Raw genomic sequence first — 22,579 nt, forward strand, 5'->3', positions numbered from 1 at the left:
TATGTAGCAAGCTGAGTGGGGAGGAGAGAGGGACAGAGAGCCTGCTTGCTTTAAAGGAACCAACCGGACAGGAGCCGCTTACACTTGTGTAAGCGGCTCCTCTCTCCCGCTTTGCTCCTTTAAAGAAGCAGGCTCTCTGTCCCTTTCTCCTCCCCACTCAGCGGCTCTTCTCCCGCTTTGCTGTTTCAAAGCGAGCCACGGAGGAGGGAAGGAAGGGGAACCATGGATCCTCTGCTCACGACTGCAGCAGATCCCCCCCGCCACCCATAGGCATTCCCTCCATAACACGCACAGACATTTCCCCTTACTTTCTAGGAGGAAAAAAGTGAGTGTTATGGTGCAAAAAATACGGTAGTTATCCTTGAATAGGTTACTGTTTTTAATCGTCGGCCAAATTCCCAAGTAATTAGTTTGGTTTACTATTGTTAATCCTGATATCTTCTGCAGTTCTTCTTTTTCCTGCATTGACGTATTTTTGCTAACATATTGGTTTTATTCTTGTTTAGTTTAAATCCTGTCACTTTTCCTAATTAAAGAATCCTTTATATTATTTTTGGTACACTCTCTTCTGGATTTTTGGTAGTTAGGATCAGATCATCTGCAAAGGCCTTCATCTTATGTGATTCCTTTCCCACTGTTATACTTTTTATATTTTGATCTTACCTTATTGCGTTCACAATAAATACTAAAGGTGAAAGAGGACAGCCTTGCCTGCTCCCTTTACTTATCTTTAAATCTTCCATTATTTCAATATTAAGGATCAGTTTGGCTCTCTGGTTTCAATATATTGCCTCAATGCCTCTCTTAAAGTTTTCCCCGAGCCCTATTATTTCTATAGATTTTTTCATAAAGTTCCACAAGATATTATCTAAGGCAGGCACCCCCAAACTCAGCCCCCCAGATGTTTTGGGACTACAACTCCCATCATCCCTAGCTAACAGGACCTAGTGGTCAGGATGGTGGGAGTTGTAGTCCCAAAACATCTGGAGGGCTGAGTTTTGGAGTGTCTGATCTAAGGCCTTCTCCTCATCACCTCTTCTTATCCTTTTGTATAACTGGAAGAATTTGTGGATATGTTTCATGTGCTAGCATGTTTGATTTTATTAAAGATTGTCCTTCTCATTGTTCCTTTGTTGTTTCGAACTCAACAGTATAATGGCCCCATCCATTCCCCATGACACTTCTCCAGGGATTTTAAGAGGGTGATATCAGAGAAACCCTGTGCGGTAGAAGAGGCTGAACTGAGAGACTTAGAAAAAAGGAAACACATTAAAGTTTGTGGTCAAAAGGGATTTGAACCTGGGCCTTGTCACCCCAAGTCTGGGCACTCAGAATTTGAAATCTTAACAAGGATCCCTTCAGAGATTTGCTTGACAGCCCTTCCTGCAAAGTTCCTGTATGTGGAAGCTCATATTCAGACCTTCTTGTGTTTACCGTGAATGTCTGCAGGAGGAGTTGATCCAGTTTGAGTGGCTGATTTCAGGGGCTTCCCTGCATAAACTCGTATTTTGCACCTGGATCCATTTCTTGATCTCAGCATTCTGATTAAAAATGAAAGCAAATCCCCCAAGTCGGAAGTCTGCCCATCCCTTTATTTGTGGGAATCCCACCACCAGGACAGCAGTGAGCCTCAGCCGTACCTGCCATTTCAGCGAGAGAGCAGCTACCCTATTGACACCCTATTTTTTAAAATACAGTCAGTTGTGGGCAAAGTGAAGGGGGGGATGAAAAGAATGCCAATTATAATAGCTCCCCACCCCATTGTCAACAGAAGCATTGCAACCAGTGCCAAACAGATGGGGCAACAAATTGGCAGAGGCGTTTTCATTCAACATTTTTATCATGGTCTTCCGAATGGTAATTCTCAAGTCGGAAGAGGAAGTGAAGGCAGCACATCTTTCTAATCTCTTCTGAGCTCTATGGCACAAACAAGAAATCAAGCCTATAGCCCTGTGTCCTGGGATAAGTCCCTTTGAACTTACTGTTAAGTAGACATAGGAGTGCATTTTATTTTGTAGACAAAAAGGATTAGCTCACGGGTTTTGGTGATTGCCTAGAGAGAAAGGACTTGTTCATACAGCACATCATATGATTTTGGACACTAACTTAGACATCCTTTTAAAGTTGGTGAGACGAAAGGTTTGAGACCAAAAGCCCTTTCCTGTGGTTCGCCTCTACAACTTCAGCTGATTCAGAGGTAGACTGCCTCTGCCCCAGGAGGTTTCATTGAGCAGGATGCTGTGCTCTGGCAGCACCAGAAATGACTCCCCTCTGACCTGGCCAACTGCTGCCGCTGGGTCTGTGCAGGTAACAGTTATAATTACTTCATAATCATTAATACAGGCTTAATGAATACAAGCAAAACATAAAGGCAGTCTGTGGGCCTGAGGATAAAGGTAAAGGGACCCCTGACTGTTAGGTCCAGTCGTGGACGACTGGGGTTGCGGCACTCATCTCGCTTTATTGGCTGAGGGAGCCGGCGTACAGCTTCCGGGTAATGTGCCCAGCAGGACTAAGTCGTTTCCAGTGAACCAGAGCAGCGCACGGAAACGCCGTTTACCTTCCTGCCGGAGCGGTACCTATTTATCTACTTGCTCTGCGTGCTTTTGAACTGCTAGGTTGGCAGGAGCAGGGACCGAGCAACGGGAGCTCACCCCGTCGCGGGGATTTGAACCGCCGACCTTCTGATCAGCAAGGCCTAGGGTCTGTGGTTTAACCCACAGCGCCACCCGCGTCCTATGGGCTTGAGGATACCCACCCCCCAAAAGCTTTTCAATGTGTCTCCTCCGACACCTCAGCCCTTCAGCTCCGGACTGGACATCTCCAACTCCACGGATCTCCTGCCCTGTTCAAAGGGAAGTATGGTGTGGGAGACAGGGAAGAAAGGATCAAGGGCCCACAGCAGAGGGCGGTGGTGAAGGTGCCGTGTTCCAGCACTCCCTCCAACCTGAGGAACCAATATCCTATCAGCCAGCCCTGACTGGCGGTTAATGCCAGGTTGGCTGTGAATAAAGTTCCTCTCTTCCATGATTTGATTGGGGATGAGATAATAGGTAAAGGTAAAGGACCCCTGGACAGTTAAGTCCAGTCAAACGCAACTATGGGGTTGCGGCGCTCATCTCGCTTTCAGGCCAAGGGAGCTGGTGTTTGTCCACAGGCAGCTTTCCAGTGAAGAAGACAAATCAAATACGATACTCCTTTTCCTTATGGGAATGTCAGAGGAGCCCAGGTAGGAGTTTCAGTAGGCCGGAGGGAAACAGAACAATCAAGGCAAGTCGGAGCAAAGCGGCAGTTTCACCCGATCTTTATCTTCTGCTGCAGCAGGGTCTTTTCTTTCTTTTTTCTTCTTTTTTTCTTGCTGCAGCAGGGTCTTGACCCACTTATGCAAGATAGGCAAGAACCCTGAACAAAAGGATAAACACATATTTATAATTTCCCTCCTCAGGTGTCCCTCTCTCCTTCCCTGCCCCATCATGCGTGTCACAGAAATGTCAAGAGAGGAGGTGTCGGAGATAAGGTTACAGATAACTTTTACACAGGTGATGGTGGTTGATGTTTGAGTACTGTAGTTGATATTCATGTTTCCTTAACTACCTGGTGCTGGTGTCTGACCTTACTAATGACTATTTCCTCAGTGTCTTAGAAAAAGAAGTGACCTCATTCGACTCCTTTGCCTGGTTCTTTATCGCTAGCTGGCACAAATAGTCTTTTAAAAAAGAGTGCTTTAAAGAATGCAGCTTTTATTCTTTGAAGTCTTCGTCTCCAATCACCTCTGACACAGCTTTACACACCTCAAATGCAACCAACCAACAACCATCCCATATGCACAGTATATATATTTATAGCTGAAAGGCAGCATGTGTCATGCAGGCTTTGCTAATTCATGGTGGGCCTCAGTTCCTTTTGTTTCTTCGTTTAAAGAAACAGCAGCTACCTTTTAGGCCATGACATTTTGCTTCATAGGACAGATGCCAGACGCAATCGCTGAGCTGTGGACAACAACCCTTACTTGCAGTGCCTGGGTGTGAACAACTTCTCACCATCTTAGCTAGATGGGCCATTTTTGAGGGAGATGCTGCCCTTATTGGTGTCTGGTGTTTTATATAGTTTTGTGAATGGTTCATTCAATAAATGTGTGTGGATTTTATGAATGGATATAGTTTCCTTGCAGACCCGGTGGATGGAAGTGTGGGGCATACATCTTCGGAAATCAGACATTAGAAGGATTAATTCCTCAGTATACAGTGGTACAGGCGAAAATACATACGTGACTACATTTGTGGAAAACATTACTCTTAATCAGCCATTAACACATTTCACATCGTTGCCTTTTCTTCATATGTATACATTTGACATTAGCATTGAGTACTCTTTCACCACAGTGTCAGGTTTTGTTAGAGAAGACATATTTCATATAGAGTACCCGCCCCCTCATTTCAGTCTACATCACCGGGTCATGTGGTCAGCATGACTAGACGACTTATGGTGCAATGGAAAACTGTGATGGAAACCAGAGTGCATGGAAATGTCATTTACCTTCTTGCCTATTTATCTACTTGCACTGGTAAGCTTTCAAACTGCTTAAGTTGGCAGGAGCTGGGACTCAGCAACGGGAGCTTACTCCGTTGCAGGGATTTGAACTGCCCACCTTATGATCTGCAAGCCCAAGAGGCTCAGTGGTTTAGACTACAACGTCACCCACGTCTGGTCTGTATTCCTGAGGCCTGGGTGGATAAACAAGATGGAGTTGGTCTCGCCCAGTTGTGCCTACCTGGGTACTTGTTTCAGCATCAGGGCAGACTTGAGAGCCAGCAAGTGGAGGGTTGCTGTGGTCCAGAGAGATTCCTCTTTCTCTCTCCAGATGAATAGGGATCTACAGTGTTCGTTCCTGGCACTGAGTAATTGGGACAGATATGGGATTCTGCTAGTTTACTGCTGGCCTCGCTCCCCAGCAGTCCCCCTGCCTGAGTGGCAGAGCCAGTCTTGGTGGCAGAGTTGGGGGCTCCCAGACTGCTGCATCTGGGGGGCTTCAACCTCCATGCTGAGGCGACTGACTCTGGGGGTGGTGGCTCAGGAATTCATGGCTGCCTTGACAACCATGGGGCTGTCCCAACATGCTGTTGGCCTGATTAATATCACAGGTCACACTCTGACTCTTGTCTTTTTGACCGGGCAGGAAGAGAGTGATCTGAAACTGGGAGATAATTGACCTCAGTCTGTTGTCCTGGTCAAATCACTTCCTGTTGAAATTAGGCTTTTTCAGCACCATTTCCCCTCTGCAGAGGTGGGGCACCCATGAGAATGGTCCACCCTCAGAGGCTGGAGGATTTTCCAGCTGATATGACTGGCACTTCTGTTGAAGCCCTGGTCAGGATCCCTCAGGATCCCTTTCCCACTTTGGGATGCCCATTTGGCCTGGTATAGTACTCTCAAGCTGTGCAGGTTACAGTTATCATTATCATAATCCTCATTAATATTGACTTAATGAAAACAACAAAAACATTAGTGTGTCCGTTGGGATAAACTGCTGCTTGTGCTACTTTTTTGTTGTTCTCCTGGAACTATTAGGCTGACTACGGGCCTGAGGACATCCACCCCAAAAGAACTGTCCCCTCAGCCTTTTATTCAGTTAAAGACCCTTCTGCAAAATGTCAACACAGAGACAGCAGGAATCATAATAATCCACAAGGATCCAGAATATGAAACGGAAAACAATTTTGGGTGGATCTGTAATGGCCTCAAATGTTTTGTCTTCATTTTTACGCTTGAACATAGACCCAAATTAAGAAGGGGACCCTCACTTCAGCATGGATCAAATGAAATGTCAGGGGGAAATGTTCAGAGCATCAACATTGAATTATTTTTTTAAAGTGTGATTTGTAAAGAATTTTATGAGGAATGTGTCAACCACCGAAAAAGAATAATTCAGCAGTACATAAAGATAAAAAAAATCACAAGTGAAAAGAGTGAGAACTCTTCCCCTACACCAAAAAATAAAAAAGAAAGATAAAAGGTTCCATGGTTAATGTTAATTTTTCTGAGAGGATGGACTGACTGGAGATGGGATCAGTGGATGGGGGGAAAATGGAGGAAGCTGGACCTGAAGAGCAGCTTAAAAATTCACCTGGACTGCAGGAAGATTCATTGGTTTAGCGGGGAGGATGGAGAGGAAACAGGGATTTTGTTGAGATTACTTCAGCCCACCCCATTTGAAGCTTGAAGTTGGAAACAAGAAAGGGCAGCCTGGCCATTCTGTGGTGATGGTTAATAGTTTAGTTCCTGAGTCCAGGTCAGAGGCTCACCCTATTCATACACAAACATGCCCTTAAAACAGGATTTGCAAGCAAAGAGAAAATGAGAAGAATTTCCCCATTTGACTCCCTTCCTTCAGAATAATATTTGGGGTCATTGGGGGAGTCAAAATCGCTTCAGGATTGCTCTCCCGTAGTATTTTAGATACATGGTTCATATATTTAGATATGTGTGCATTTATGAATCTTTATTCTATATTTGAGACCTTAAAATTCACTGATAAAGGGCTAATTGAAAGCACCTGCTGTTAATAGGTGCCCCGTGGTGTGACTGGCAAATATCTGGATACCATTTAGTTGATCTATGATTTGCAAAGGCCGTTTGCAGAGTTGGTTCCAGAGGTTATTGCACATTATCAGACGCGACGATTCTGTCAGTCCGACTCACTAAAAACTGGCACCGGGATGGAGGGCTGGGCTGCTTCTCCTCTGTATGTGGGGGCTGCTAACTAGAAAGGAGATGTCAATGGAGCAAGGCGGGGGGGGGGCGGGGCGGGGCAATTCATTCATCAGCTTGCAAAGTAGTCTGAGGCTGACATGCTGATAGTTAAACGACAACAACAATAAACTCCACCAGCTCTCGCAGGGAAATGGTTCCTTAAAAATTCAGCCACCAAATATGAGCATTCCATTTAAAAACATTTAAAATAAAATATATAAAACCATATATTTCCTCTATATCAGAGCGGCTTGGAGCTCCACCCAACTCCAAGGCAACAGAGACACCTGAATTTCCTGAAAAGGAAACCCTCCCATTTGCTGACGCAAAAGAGAGAAAACGAAACCAGCTCCCTCTTCCCGGTGACTCCGCCATGGCTGCTTCTGGGGGTCCCGTCCGGGATCTCTGCGAGGAAGCCACTTGCCCCATCTGCCTGGAGTATTTCAGGGATCCAGTGATCATCCCGGAGTGCGGGCACAACTTCTGCCGATCCTGCCTGACCCAGTGCTGGGGGAAATCCGAGGGAGAGGCTTCCTGCCCTCAGTGCAGGAAAACAGTGGAGCAAGGCAGCATCAGGAGAAACCAGCAGCTGGCAAATTTTGTAGAAATAATTAAGAAATTTAGCCTTCTGGGCAGAAAAGAGGAGGCAGAAGGAAAGGGGAGAGTTTGTGAGAAGCACCAGGAGCCCCTGAAGCTCTTCTGCAAGGAGGATGAAGCCCCTATCTGTGTGGTGTGTGACAGATCCAAGGAGCACAAAAGCCACGAGGTGGTTCCTCTGGAGGAGGCGTCCCAGGAGTACAAGGTGGGAAATGGCAGTGGGTCTTTCTTGGGGGTGGAAGAGCTGCAGACTAGAGGGGCTTGTAGTAGTAGTAGTAGTAATAATAATAATAATAATAATAATAATAATAATATTGTAGTGTATTCTCTCCACTTGGAGCCCAAAGGGAATTCTTGTGCAGCCTGATAAAACTAACTTCTGAAACTTTATACAATAAACATTTATTTTTCTTTTTGAGGGATTAAAGTGTGCCCAGTGACCCCCTGAATGCAGGCTGCAGTAACTCCCCTGGGAGGAAAGATTGCAACATCAAGCATTAATTTAATAAAAAGGAGGAGGGAGATGTTGGAGGTGTGCTCAGTGTGGGGGATTAATAATAATAATAATAATAATAATAATTTATTATTTATACCCCGCCCATCTGGCTGAGTTTCCCCAGCCACTCTGGGCAGCTCCCAATCAGTGTTAAAAACAGTAACGTGTTACATATTAAAAACTTCCCTGAACAGGGCTGCCTTAAGATGTCTTCTGAATGTCAGGTAATTATTTATCTCTTTGGCATCTGATGGGAGGGCGTTCCACAGGGCGGGCGCCACTACCGAGAAGGCCCTCTGTCTGGTTCCCTGTAGCCTCACTTCTCGCAGCGAGGGAACCGCCAGAAGGCCCTTGGCGCTGGACCTGAGTGTCCGGGCAGAACGATGGGGGTGGAGACGCTCCTTCAGGTATACAGGACCGAGGTCGTTTAGGGCTTTAAAGGTCAGCACCAACATTTTGAATCGTGCTCGGAAACGTACTGGGAGCCAATGCAGATCTCTCAAAATAGCAAACCCCCCATGTTTCTCAGCTCTGATATAGGGCAGCCCCATTTCTGCCTCCTCTGGGATGAAAAAGGGGAACCTCTGCAAAAGACCCAGGGATGTGGGGCAGGGAGCAAACATAAGATTCAGCTTCCCTGTTAATGTGTAATGCAGCCCAACTTGGATTCTGTTTCTTTTCAGGATCAGATCAGCAGCTGCCTAGACAATGTGAGGAAGGAGAGAGAGAAAATTCTAGTATTTAAAGCAGACACAGAAAAGGAAATCCAGGACCTGCTTGTAAGCACCATTGTTACTGTTTTAAGGTGAAAAATGCTATAGTCTAAAATCAATATGGGTGAGAGGGGCGGAAATGAATATGGAATACAGAAAGAGGTTTATTTTTGAATGGCCTGATCTCCTACAGAGCATGAAAGGCCATTTAAAGGTGAGGGTGGGCTTGTAAGTTTTTATGAAGCTCTTTCTCTGCTGAATATGTCAGAAGTGGCTTTCCAGTGGAATTTGGATAACTGGCCTCTTCATCCTGCAAGAGCAGACTAGATGCCTGATCTTGGCCCACTCTTCTCTTCTTTCAATCTCTTTGCTGCAGAAACAAACAGGTGCAGAGAGGGAAAAGATGGTGGCTGAGTTCAGGCGACTGCACCAGTTTCTGGAAGAAAAAGAGAAGCTTTTTCTGGCCCAGATGGCAGAAGTGGAGAAGGAGATTGCAGCCCAAAGGGAGGATCACCTGGCCAGACTATCCAGGGAACTCTCCTCTCTTGACAGCCTCATCCGGGAGATGGAGGAGAAGCTTCAGGAACCAGAGAGTGAACTCCTGCAGGTGAGGCCTCATCCTGATGTGAGAGGGTGGAATGTGCTGCTTCAAACCACAGGCATTCCTTAGTCACATAAAATTGTTGCTGGAAGGAAAACAGTACATGAAGGGTGAAAGGCGTCAGTCCTGGGGTTGCAAAAGGGGCCTTGCTAGATGAAACCACAGGCCCCTTCATTCTAGCATCATGTTCTCTCATTGGCCAACCAGAGGTCTCTGAGAAGCCTAAAAAACAGTAGTGCTCTCCAAACCTGTGATCCCCAGCAGTTGCCACTCAGCTGCTTAGTATTTATAACTGACTGCAGAAATGGCTCCACTGACATCTTTCTTTCTTTCCTTCCAGGATATTGGAAGCTTCTTGCAGAGGTAAGTGATGGAAAACCCCTGCCTTATTCTGATGCTAGGAAAGTTCCTGCTTAACAAGTGAGAACCTCACTCTCCAGTTTCTCCTTCCAGAGATAGCTTAGGACTTCATCGTCAATTTCACAAAATCACAGACAAAAATAGGGACACGTTTTTGTGGTAATTTGTCGCTATTGATCCCATCTATGTACAATCACAGACAGGAAGCCATTCCCATTGCATATTTCTGGAGGCCCTTCTCTGTGATGGAATCATTTACTCTGCAATTGATACAAAAAGGGGGGACATCCCAAAGGGGCTTGTAAATATCTTCACTATAACTTACCCTTAAATATCCAGTGTCTTTCTGGCTCCTGCAGGTTCTTCCTCAGACATAAGAATGTGATAAAGGGCCCTGCTGGATGAGGCCAGCGGCCCATCTAGTCCAGCATTTTGTTTTCACAGTGCCTAACCAGATGCCAGTGTGAAATCCGCGGTTATCAGGATCCGAGTCCAAACAACTTTAGACACTCATGAATTTTGAGAATCTTCCATTTTGAAAATCTAACCACTGTGCTAAAATACATTTATAATGTTAATTGCAAAAGCCATTCTAAAGCATTCTGAACTTCCTTATATTTCAGAAATGCACATACCAAATCTATTTTCTTTTGCTCATTAATCACTTTAAATGCATCACTAACACTAGTGCAGTCCTAAAATCTCTGCATAGGGACCCAGTACTGTTTTTTCTTCAAAAAAATAATTTGCATATATCAGCTTCTTAACCTTCAATCTCATATTCATATATTTCCTTCAGTATATTTTGGAAGCAGGTGTGTCGGTTTTCCTTCAGCTTCTTAGGTGCTCTCTAGATGCTCCTTTTTGCCATAGGAAAACCCTGCTCCCAAGTCTTCATGATATTTCCATGGTGCCTTTATCATCAGGATGAGACGTCTGCCTTGTCAGAAAGCTCCTTGCATTGGAAAGATGGTGGCTTGACTTTGTTCTTCTCCTCCCAGGTCTCAGGAGAAGGAGAACTTAGAGGATCCTCCTGTGGCTTTTCCTCCTGCCCTGAAGTGGAAGATCTGGGACTTCAGAGATATAAATCCCTTCCTGGAGGGAGTCATGAAAAAATTCAGAGGTAGTAAAGAAGGACTGAAAGTATTGTTAGCTGGATGTTTAGAAGTGTTCATAACAAGCTTCAGGTCATAGGGAATATTAGCCAAGCCAGGAAAATAGAAGGTCGAAACAACATGGCGTCGAGGTAAGACGCGCTTGCCGGTGCTCTTCGGACTTCTTTTAATCTTCTTTTAATCTTTTATATTTTTATCTTAACTGACTCAGTCAGTTTTTGAGGTATTTTATAATTGCTGCAGCCGCATGCTATGGAAACTCTCTGAGAGATTTGGCCCTGCTCCAGACTGCTGTAAGCTGCTCTTTGTTTCTCTCGTATCAGCGGGCCGGCTTTAGCTGCTAAAAGAGTTGAGAACGCCATTATCTTAATTGCGTGTCAAGTGTTATGAGGAAAAGCATGGGTCAGAAAAAACGCTTGAGAGACTTTGACGAGCCCCTATCATCCCCTAAACCAAAACTATCAAGGTTGGTGCCACACCGGAATGGAGGAGGGAGTGACCATGCCGAGCAGTGCTTTGCAGTGGAAACCCAAAATCGCTTCCTACCTCTAATTGATTTAGAAGCTACTCCAATTCCGATGACTCAAAATGTTTCAAAAGTAAAGCCTGTAAAGGAGAATACGAAAGAAAAACTCTCATCACAGGAAGATGGTTTGGCATCTGTTATGGGGGAGTTCCCCGGTTGTGAGCAGTTACACTTAGTAATTAAGACCCTTCACTGTATTTTTAAAAGGCTGGACGAGGTATCTTCACAATTACCCAATATCCTGATGAAAATCGAAAAACTTGAATCAACAACACAATCTTCAGTTTGTGAGGTGAAAAACTTATTGCCTCACCCCAATTCAGATAAAATAAAGGAGACTAAAATTAAATATATCTTAAATTCCCAATTGAACAATCAGATATTAACTCTGCAACCCAAGAAAAGTTGCCTTTCTGTCAGGTCGGAAATAGGAAGATGGTCAACGCTAGAAGGGGCTAAAGACTGTTCAAGCAAACTTTTAAAAATTAAGAAACATCAGATTGACCTATATGCTGTGATGCTCCTTCCCCGGCAGACCAACTTCTTGAAGGTGATACTTGCGTTCCACTCTGAAAAGATACCATCTATTACTGTTAGGAGGAAAACGCTTTTGTCCATGGCCGACATTGTAGCAACGAAGGTTTTTACAGACAGCAAGATCAAACCCCTTCTAAATAGGTGCCCTGGCGGTGAGGACATTAGGACAAGAGACTTTGCCTTACTTCAAAATACTGTCAGGCCCAACCGCGATGACTCTGCAGCGTGCCATCCTCGACCAAACTCGATACCTTCTCAAACAGCCATATATGAGGACGATAACCTGCGGACTGCCCTTGACGAAAGGGAACTTATTGATTCATTCAGAGCCCTCCCTCCGAAAGAACAGTCGGTGATGATGCAAAGATTTGACACGCTTAAATCTCAGCTTTTGCAAGTCCTACATAGAGGGGAAGATACTAATGATGTCTCAAATAATCCCACTTGGGCTCACCGGACAGAAGTGGTCGACCTTCTTCAGCTCAGCCCCACTCTGAAATCAAAAACCATCCGACAAGACTCAAATCTTCAAGTTGTTTCTGCCCCGTGCGCTACATCACGAGACGACCAGGCTCTGCCATCCTCACTGAACTTTCATCTATATTCATCGACCAACATACCTAAGGACGAAATTCTGATTTCCCTGCTTGACTCAAATCCCTCTTTAACTCACTCATCTATGCCAGAGCTAGAATCTTCTCCAGTTTCGACCAGAGATAGAAGTAGTTCACAAGTGATGCCCCTGAGAGAGTCTTCCACAATTCCCACCCCCGTGATGCCCCCTCAATTACCTCCTTCAAAGGAAACTGCGAATGTTACACCTCGGGACCCGCCGTCGGAAATGATTGAAGACCCGATGGGACGCATCAATAAAATCATCCGAATGTCGGATGATAAATCTGCGAGAGGGTTTACTCCGACGGACTCAATTTCCCCCTCCCTGGGTATTTCTCTGTCAAGTTGTACCAAGAATTTCGAAATGAAGAGACTTCCTGTTCAGGGATCTACTCTCAGTGGATCATCCACGGTGTGCCAACAGTCGAACCAAATTGTTAAAAACTTTAATTTGGAGGGCTCCTCACAGTTACCATCTTCCCAAAGTAAAATAACTGACTTTTTTGTTACATCTTCTGTCTTTAACAGAGAGTCTGCCCCCCCTCCGTTTTGACTGTTAAAAGAGACAAAATGTCCCTCACCTCTACTACTATCCTGGAACGTTGCTGGATGGCAATCGAAAACAATGGACAAAGACGTTCTATCCTATGTATCACAGTTCAAGATCATCCTGCTCCAAGAAACCTGGATGCAAAATCCTTTTGAACTACACAATTATTTTGCTTTCCATTCCTGTGCCTCAATCGGCCCAAAAGGCGGAAGACCGGCGGGAGGTCTGAGCACCTTCGTATCGACAGATCTAGGAACCTCTCCTATCCAATTGAAAATCGATAAAAAATGGATTTTGGCTGTTAAAATATTCTCTACCCACTTTAAGATCATATGCATCAGTGTTTATATTCACCCACTTATGAAACAAACTGATCTGAAAAACATCTGGAACGAACTGGAAGACTGCATTCTCCTTGTCTCAAATAAGTTTCCCTCTGCCTCCTTAATTATTGGTGGGGATTTTAATGCAAGGTTAGGCCACTCAGACGAACAGTTAATCAACGAAAGTGGAATAGGTCCCCTAAATGCTAATGATGAACATTGGCCCCTATTCAGGCGTCACTCACTTGACCCAGTTACCAATTTTGCTGGTACATGTCTTTTTTTAATGGCACTTAGATTAAACCTTGTTATCTTAAACGGCCTCTCCTCGGGAGACTGCCCTGGCCAATTTACTTATTGGTCAGGCTTAAGGCATTCTGTTATTGACTACATCCTTGTCTCCCAAGAACTCTTTGATGAATATATTGAATTTACTGTAGATATAAGAACCGAAAGTGACCATTTACCCCTAAATCTTAAAAGGACTGAATTCTGGGAACCCTCTAGATGTGGGCTTGCCCCACAGGCACCTGATCCTAATGCTTTACAACAAATAGGCAGATCCAGAATTAAATGGTCCCCTTATGTTAATAACAATTTTAGCATTTGGACACAATCAATGGAAGGTCAACTCCTCTGGGCTGATCTGACTTCCAACGACACTGAAGAGACCTCCCCAATTGACCATTATAACACATTAATCCGAAAACTCCAACCGTTATTGTCAAGACCCAGGAGATCTAACCAAAATGAGTCCCCTACCAACAAAAAATGGTTTGACCACGAATGCACTCAGGCAAAACTTATACTCAGGGAATGCTTTAAGGTCTTCCAGCAAAATCCTAACCCTATCACTAAATTAGACTTACAACTTAAAAAAAAGAACTACAAAGAGTTACTAAAAACCAAAAAAAGAACCGCAGACTCTCTCATCTGGCAGGCCCTCACAAAAGCGTCAATAGAAAAAGACAATACCAACTTCTGGAAAATTATCTCCAGTCAAACCAAAGCTCCTAATGAGGGCACAATAATCCCTGCAAATTCATGGGAAGAGCACTATAAAGTGCTGTTTAGGGAACATCGTCCTTCTGCGCCGCTTAACATCCCCTTAGATAATGATACACCATGGCCCCCAACATCTGAAACTGAAATCACTTCGCTAATTCTACAAATGAAATCTGGCAAAGCCCCAGGAAGTGATTTCATCGTCGCTGAACTTCTGAAAGCGCAAATAAACTGGTGGGCCCCGGTCCTTGCAAATCTATTCTCATATATAGATAAGACAACTGAAATCCCTAAAGATTGGGGACTAGCTATAATTGTTCCTATATTTAAAAAGGGCAACCCCTCTGGCCCATCTAATTATAGACCAATTAGTCTTCTGAATGTGATCTGTAAACTTTATACAAAACATCTATGCCTAAAATTATGTGAATGGTTAGATCATAATAACTTGCTAGAAATCGAACAAGCAGGGTTTACATCTGGACGTTCCACCATTGATCACTGCTTAGTGTTAGATTACTTTGTCTATAAGTATGTGAAACATTGGAAAAATTCATTGTATGCGGCCTTTGTGGACCTAAAGGCAGCATTTGATTCTGTATCCAGGAGTAGGCTCTGGGCCAAATTGGCCAATATGGGTATTAACAGAAGGTTACTACTTCTGATGATTAAGCTTCATGAGAACAATACCCTCCAGATAAGACTCACACAGGACGGCAGACTCTCTAGAGAAATCCCAGTCCAAAGAGGAGTTAGACAAGGATGCCTATTAGCCCCATTTTTATTCAACATCTATGTTAACTCCCTGGTCACATGCTGCCGTGAAATCGAAACCCCCCCCCCCCGTGTTCTCTAACGGCAGAAAAGTACCAGTTTTAATGTATGCGGATGACGCTGTTCTTCTCTCTCAAACCAAAGTGGGTCTGAAACGTGCCTTAGGAAAGTTTAGTGACCAATGTAACACTGAACTGTTAACAATTAACTTTGCCAAAACTAAAATTGTACATTTTAACCGCTCCTTCAGGAAAGATAATTTGAGTGTAAAGGGAAATGCCATTGAACAGACTAAGACCTTCCAATACTTAGGCATTACTTTCTCTTATAATGCCAAATTCTCAGCACACTTGACCACATCAGCTATATCAGCAGGAAGAAGTGCAAATGCTATCCTTAGATTATTCAGAAGGAAAGGAGCTGGCTTCCTCCCGATGGCCCTAACAGTTTTTCAGGCAAAATCTTTAGCCCAACTCCTATATGGCTCTCAAATTAGCCTCTCTGTCAACCTTAAGACCCTTGAAACAGTACAATCAAAATTCTTAAGATCATTATTTGCTACCCCAAAGTGTACCCCTAATGCAGTCTTAAGGCAAGAGGCAGGACTGCCCAGAGTGGAATTAAAAGTCTGGGAGCAAGCAATATCCCTCTGGCTGAAAATCCATTACAATCCTAAGGGACGGTTACCTTGCTTCCTGGCCGCAGTTCCCTATCCTCCTTGGCTTATGCAAATAACTAACAAGATCAAACAAATTGGCCTAAACCCTGAAAATCTTTTTATTGGAACTCTGAATAAGGCAAAAGCAATTATCACTCAGAGACCTTACGATGTCGAATTACAACAAGAAGGCGCCCTACTCCCGGAGACGTATAGATGTTTAAAAGCTTGCCCTAATTTTGCAGCTGCCCCTTACTTAACTAACATCACTAACGGAGCTTATAGATGGGCTTTCTCTAGAGCCCGCTTTGAGACAATGCCCTCAGCAGTGCTGTATGGCAAATTCACGTGGGTACCAATGCATGCGCGTCTCTGCTCCTGTATGTCTAATAAGGTAGAATCTGTCACACACATTCTTTTATTTTGCGAATTTTATAGTGAAGAACGAGCTCAACTTATTTTGCAGCTTTTATCAAAATTTATACCCCTACAACATTATTTGGAATCCTCCCCCGAAATTCTACGGAAATACCTCCTGGAAGATTCCTCAAGCGCAATATCATATGAGGTGGCCAAATTTTGCACTTTAGTAATTAGGAAGCGTAAATCTCTGTTGAATGGCACACTGCGAAGTTCCCTTGTGTAATCTTTTTCTTTTCTGATGTTGTTGTTGATTTCTTGTTGTTTGATCTTGTGTTTAGTGTTACTGGCTTTTGCCGCAATAAAACTCGAACTTGAGTGTGAAAATAGAAGGTTTATCTATTCTCTTTCACTATCTAGGAGCCGCACTTTCCTATGTAGATGACTCACAACTGATTTTTCTTATGCAATTGAAAGGGGATGGTAAACCCTTCTTGCTGGACTCTGGAAACTCTTGTGAGATCTTGGGGAAGCCTGGCGGGCACACAAATCGCTTTTAAGACCTCTACCATGATTACGAGGCTCTGAGAGGCTCCTGCGAGATCTCATGGGGCCATCTTGAGATTGCAGATGGCAGGGGTGAATCCGGGGGTCATTCTGACTTTCCTCGATTTGCCTTTTTGCACAATCGCCAAGGATGTAACCCTCCCTTAAGCCGCGAGTTGTCTGTAAAAATTTGTACTTGACGTCTTCACATCTCTTAGCCATGCTTTGGGTGCTTTCACACATCTCAACCATTTCCCAGCTAGCCTCGCCTACAGCTTTTTGGGCATATCTTCTGTTCCTTTGCCCCTGAGATTAACGTAAGGGGGGGGGCAGGAGGAGGAAAGGAGGGGGGCTGTCCAAGAGCCAGCCAGGAGCAGAGGGGTTGAGGCCTCCTGTCCTGGAACAGGAATGTCTGGATCTTGTTGCTGATGGGGGGATCTTCTGGGGGTCCTGCTCCTCCTCCCAAGATTTGGGTAAGTCTGAACCTTGACATCACCCCTGCCCTGGTTCTGCAGGGATAGCCAGCATGGAGAGTTTCATTTTAAGGTAGGTTTCACGTAGTTTCAGGTAGGTTTAACTGCCAACTCCCATAATCTCCAGCTGGCATGGCCAAGTAGTCCACAACACCTGGCTACAATCTCATGAGCTCATATTGTTTTTCCAGGTTTGTTATCTGAATGATGGTGTGATGCTAAATTTCTGTTCCCTTTTCTCTTCCAGACACTGTGGAATATGGACTTCAGCTGCGAAAAGGTACTTTTAATCATCATAATAATAATAATTTATTATTTGTACCCCACTCATCTGGCTGGGTTTCCCCTTCCATTTCCCCAGGCACAAATTCGGGAGAGAGGGGATCCGCTTCTCAAAAGACCAGGCCACTGCAGCTCTTCCATCCATGCCTTATTTCCCAGAGGCATCTGTTCCGTGAGAGCAGCTTGCTGGGCTAGAGGGGCTCTTGGCCTGATCCTGCAGACTCTTAGGAAGCCCCCAGCCCAGGATGGCTGGCTTTTCTGTGCCAAATCTCAATAAGACACAGGGGTGGTGTGAAGCCAAAGGCTCCCGGCACATGAGGGGGAAATATCCCTTTGAGCCATACAGGATCCCCACCCCTTTTATGTAAGAGTAAGGTGTAAGAGTGGGAAATGTATGAACACATAATAGCTCAAAAGTGGCTGCAACTACCTTTGGGCATGAGAAGGTGAATGGGTTCTGGTGTCAGTGGAGGGAGCTGGGGGCTGCCTGAGTGTGAACTCCAGGGGTCCGACTTCCCTGCAAGATGGGGGTCTTCCCTCAGCTTTTGTATTGAAAGGGAGACATGAGATGATGGTGGACTAGAGAAACCTGAGTAAACTTAAAAGAGCAGGACAGTATTTCACCACAGAACGTGGAAAAAGGCTCAGTGGGAAGACAGAAGTCCAGTCCGGCCTGATCCTGGACACCACAAAAAGGGAATCGTAAGAGCTGGAAATGGTGCAGCAGATGGCAGCATAAAGGGAACTCTTACTTGTCTAAAAGAATCCCAGAATATAATTTTAAATATAACAGCAGTGAGTAAAATGCATAAAGCCTTATAAATACAACACTGAACTAGAAAAACCCATTATGTTTAACAAAAAAAAATTTGACTGATAGCACTGTCAACATCCAATGTCACATTTAATTTCCAAAGGCCTCTGTACAAATGTGTGTCTTTAAAAAGAAATCGCTTGACTAACTTTCCTTAACATGGCAGGGGGGGGGGGAGGACTGCAGAGCAGATCTTCTTTCTAATGTCCATTAGCCTGACCAATTTTTAATTTTTTTTAAAAAAATCAATTATAATAATAGCATCGTTATAACAATACCAATTTATAATACAATTCTAATGTAAATCACTCAAATATCAAATTATATAACTTATTTAAGGTGCTAGAATTGATAATTTTCTTTGTTTCTGTGTTCTAAAATCTTATCGATTTCAATGACATTCCAGTCATCATCATAATCCCTTATACAACAGCTGCAATATTTATAACTTCTATTCATGTTGACACATTAAATGAGCACTTTTAAAATGAATTTCTCATGATGCTTCCACTCCATAAATGTGAGTCATACAGCCAATCAGGTCTGTGGAGCCAGGATGGGGTCTTTGCATTGAAGGTGGGTTGCATTGAAGGTGGCAATTTAAAGGGTGGGAATGGCACTTCCTAGATTTTACTGGGTTTGGCTTTAATAAAGGCCTCTTATCTTGGGATTGCAACAATAAATGCATTAAAACAAGTCATAGCGAAAGGAAGCAACTATGTAATAGATGTCAATTTAAAGGGCAGAACTATCAATTTTCTGCAATGCTCTAACCAAACACAAGAGATAATCATGTTTGTTCTTGCTTGACCGCTCCTGTCAAGAATCCCGAGCCGGACATTTTAGACAGGGAGTGTCAATCAGAGCACAGAAATACTTTTTTGGGTACTGTTGTTCTTTTTATAATCTGTCTGGAAGGATGGGCTATAACATTACATTTAATATGTAACTGAAACGTGAATGGTGGTTTCAAGGAGGGTGAGAGCACCTGCTGCCAGTTTTACCTGTCCTGTCAAGCATGGTCTGCCATGTGATGTGAGGTAAAAGATTGATGTGAATTAGGGAGTCCCTGCTTGGACTCCCTTCTGCCATGAACTGTGGGGGGTGGGGCTGGCCTTAGACAAGCCACTGTCTCTCAGCCTTAGTCCTCCCATCTGAAAAATGGGCATGCTCAGATTGACTTAACTTACAGGGTTGTTGCAAGGGTTCTATGTAGATAATGTGTATTAAGTTCTTCAAATCCTTGAAATAGTAGTAGTAGTAGTAGTAGTAACAACAACAACAACAACAAATTTATTTATACCCACAACAACAACAAATTTATTTATACCCTGCCATCCCTGGCCAAGACTGGGCTCAGGGCGGCTAACACCAAATAGAATACATTAAAAACAGAAAATGAAATGATTGATTAAAATACAGTTCAAAATCACATATGAAATCAGAATAAAATTAAGTGGAAACCCACGAATCACAAACCGTAGGGGTAAGGAAAGAACTGCAAATGTTTCAAGAATCATTATTAAGAACTTGATGAACATCCCTGTCTCAAATGCAGAGCCATGGAGTCTCTGTTCATTTCAGAGCGGGTGCTATTTCTGTCATGTGCCTAAAAAAGCTTCCCAGTTGACGTTGTTTCTCTTCTCTTTCTGCCCCCACAGAAAACGTAACTTTGGATCCAGACACAGCAAATCCCTGGCTCATCCTGTCTGAGGATCGAAAAAGTGTGAGACGGGGAGAAGTGCATCAAGACCTGCCAAACAGCCCTGAGAGATTTGAAGCACATCTTTATGTGCTGGGATGTGAGGCGTTCAAGGAAGGCAGACCTTTCTGGGAAGTGGCTGTGGGGAGTGAGGAGGAATGGGCCGTGGGGGTGGCCAGTGAGTCTGTGAAGAGGAAAGGCGAGTTCATCGCTGGTCCTACAGAAGGGATCTGGCGCATAGGGAAGTGGAGTGATCAATACAGGGTCTCCACCCGCAATGGGCCCCCTGTTTCGATTCTGGGTGGGGAGCCCAAGAGGATCCGAGTGGCCCTGAACTGTGAAGGGGGACGGGTGTCCTTTTACGATGCTGATACAGCAGTCCTCCTCCACTCATTCTCAGAAGCCTCCTTCTCAGGAGAGACCCTCCAGCCCTTCTTTTACATAAGCAGGAAAGCGAACTTGAGACTCTCTTGACAGAGAGTCTACAGAGGAGAAAGGTCAAGATCTCTGGCTTCAGACAAGTGGGGGGCATTTTGGGTGGTGTTCCTGACTTACACTATATTGCCTTTGCATGCTGACGCCAGAAGTGTAACCCTCACGTAGGTTTTGGGGCTCGGTGTAACAAAATCCCAACAGTGAAGAGCCTCTGTGAGACGTTTTGAGGAGAGTACAGTGACAATCTAGAGGGTTTCAGGGTTTGTGTGTTAAATTCCCATGTATACAATTATTTTCTCCAAGGTGCTTTGTAGCAAAGAGTCAGATACTTACCTGTATTTTTAGAAATCCCCTCTTCTTACCCTTTTGTATAACTGGCCTGTAAGAATTTGGGGATATGTTTCCTGTGCTAACATGTTTGATTCTACTAAAGATTGTACTTCTTGTTGCTCCTGTGTTCTTTCAAACTGAATAGTATAATATCCATTCCTCATGACACTTCCTCCAGGGGTTTTAGGAGGGTGATATCCTGTTTTATCCTCAGAGAAGCCCTGTGAGGTAGAAGAGGCTAAGCAGAGAGACTTAGAAAAGAGAGACACATTAATGTTTATGGTCAAGGCACTCCTACCTCTGGTATGGTAAAATGAAAGTGCACAGAGGTTTTACAAACCATGTGATAAGGAGTGCCCTATATGAGGTCTGGGACAGAAATAAGAATCTGCTAGAAAGGAAAACACCGTGGTGGGTCTCACCAGTCGAAATGTTAACAGTAAAATTTGAATATGGAAGGGAGATGGGCTACATATAAGGAGATTTCGATGAAATCTAAGAAAGGATGGAAACTAAAGCCCTGTAATTGTATTGAGGAGAAATTGACAGGATGGCTGCAATACCATCAAGTAAATGATGTTTTAAGGATGACAAAAAAATAGGATTTGAAGATAAAAAATCAAAATTTCAGATTGACATTTTAGAAAGCAGGACCAAATTACTCTCGAAAATGTATAATTTCTTATTAGAATGGAATACAAAAGATGAATTGATAAAAGAGGCAATGGCAAAATGGGCAATAGATTTTGGACATAATGTAGAATATGATGCATGGGTGAAACTTTGGAATGAGAATTTAAAATTTACTGCATGCTCTACTTTAAAAGAGAATGTAATGAAAATGGTCTATCGCTGGTATCTAACACCTGTCAAACTAGCAAAAATGTATAGGATGAGTAGTAAAATCTGTTGGAAATGTAAAGAAAAGGATGGTGATTTTTACCACATGGTGGACGTGATAAAATGAAAGTGTTTTGGGAATTGATCTATAATGAATTAAAAAAGATGTTTAAATATACTTTCCCAAAAAAGCTTGAAGAATTATTGCTAGGATTGATGTTGTTTAGTCGTGTCCGACTTTTCGTGACTGCGTGGACCAGAGCACGCCAGGCACTCCTGTCTTCCACTGCCTCCCGCAGTTTGGTCAGACTCATGCTGGTAGCTTCGAGAACACTGTCCAACCATCTCGTCCTCTGTCGTCCCCTTCTCCTTGTGCCCTCCATCTTTCCCAACATCAGGGTGTTTTCCAGGGAGTCTTCTCTTCTCATGAAGTGGCCAAAGTATTGGAGCCTCAGCTTCAGGACCTGTCCTTCCAGTGAGCACTCAGGGCTGATTTCCTTAAGAATGGAGAGGTTTGATCTTCTTGCAGTCCATGGGACTCTCAAGAGTCTCCTCCAGCACCATAATTCCAAAGCATCCATTCTTCGGCAATTAGCCTTCTTTATGGTCCAGCTCTCACTTCCATACATCACTACTGGGAAAACCATAGCTTTAACTATACGGACCTTTGTTGGCAAGGTGATGTCTCTGCTTTTTAAGATGCTGTCTAGGTTTTCATTGCTTTTCTCTCAAGAAGCAGGCGTCTTTTAATTTTATGACTGCTGTCACCATCTGCAGTGATCATGGAGCCCAAGAAAGTAAAATCTCTCACTGCCTCCTTTCTTGTTGCTCCTGTAAATGGGTTCTTGTGTCAGTGTCAGGGAGGTGGGGGCTGCCTGAGTGCCTGAGAGGTTGGGGGCGGGCCGTGTCATGAATACTTTAGTTGGGATCCCCGCATTGGGGGGTTGGACTAGATGACCCTTGGGGTCCCTTCCAGCTCTACAATTATACGATGCGCGTTCAAGAATCCCAAGTAGATCATTTCACACAGGGGTTGGGGAAGCCTGACCACTTTATTGCTTTTTATAAACTACCTGTAACTGAAACGTGAATGGTGGTTACAAGGAGGGTGAGAGCACCTGCTGCCAGTTTTACCTGGCCTGTCAAGCATGGTCTGGCATGTGATGTGAGGTAAATG

General features: G+C 44.0%; 1 protein-coding gene and 1 long non-coding RNA gene across 3 annotated transcripts in view; one reads left to right on the plus strand and one right to left on the minus strand.

The window, feature by feature from the left end:
- Positions 1-22,579, minus strand: part of LOC308470238 — a 118,596-nt gene that overhangs the window by 44,456 nt on the left and 51,561 nt on the right. The window lies entirely within an intron of this gene.
- Positions 7,069-21,580, plus strand: LOC308469801 (zinc finger protein RFP-like). Of its 2 annotated transcripts, XM_080992762.1 has the most exons (7): positions 7,070-7,552; positions 8,527-8,622; positions 8,933-9,163; positions 9,498-9,520; positions 10,519-10,640; positions 17,247-17,279; positions 19,757-21,580. In XM_080992762.1, the coding sequence occupies exons 1-7, from the start codon at positions 7,124-7,126 to the stop codon at positions 20,269-20,271; spliced, it is 1,449 nt and encodes a 482-aa protein (XP_080848888.1). In that variant the 5' UTR covers positions 7,070-7,123; the 3' UTR covers positions 20,272-21,580. The 2 variants fall into 2 exon arrangements, with proteins under 2 accessions (XP_080848889.1, XP_080848888.1); XM_080992763.1 differs by lacking the exon at positions 10,519-10,640 and having other exon boundaries at positions 7,069-7,552; positions 8,527-8,648.

The sequence above is a fragment of the Podarcis pityusensis genome (assembly GCF_964106645.2).
Source record: "Podarcis pityusensis genome assembly, chromosome: 2".
Lineage (NCBI taxonomy): Eukaryota > Metazoa > Chordata > Lepidosauria > Squamata > Lacertidae > Podarcis > Podarcis pityusensis.

Excerpts from the sequence above, each read along its gene's own strand:
- LOC308469801 (XM_080992762.1), top strand. The coding sequence starts at position 7,124 with ATGGCTGCTTCTGGGGGTCCCGTCCGGGATCTCTGCGAGGAAGCCACT. Across the intron at positions 9,164-9,497 it reads CAGAGAGTGAACTCCTGCAG|GATATTGGAAGCTTCTTGCA; the intron begins GTGAGGCCTCAT and ends CTTTCCTTCCAG. Across the intron at positions 17,280-19,756 it reads TGGACTTCAGCTGCGAAAAG|AAAACGTAACTTTGGATCCA; the intron begins GTACTTTTAATC and ends CTGCCCCCACAG.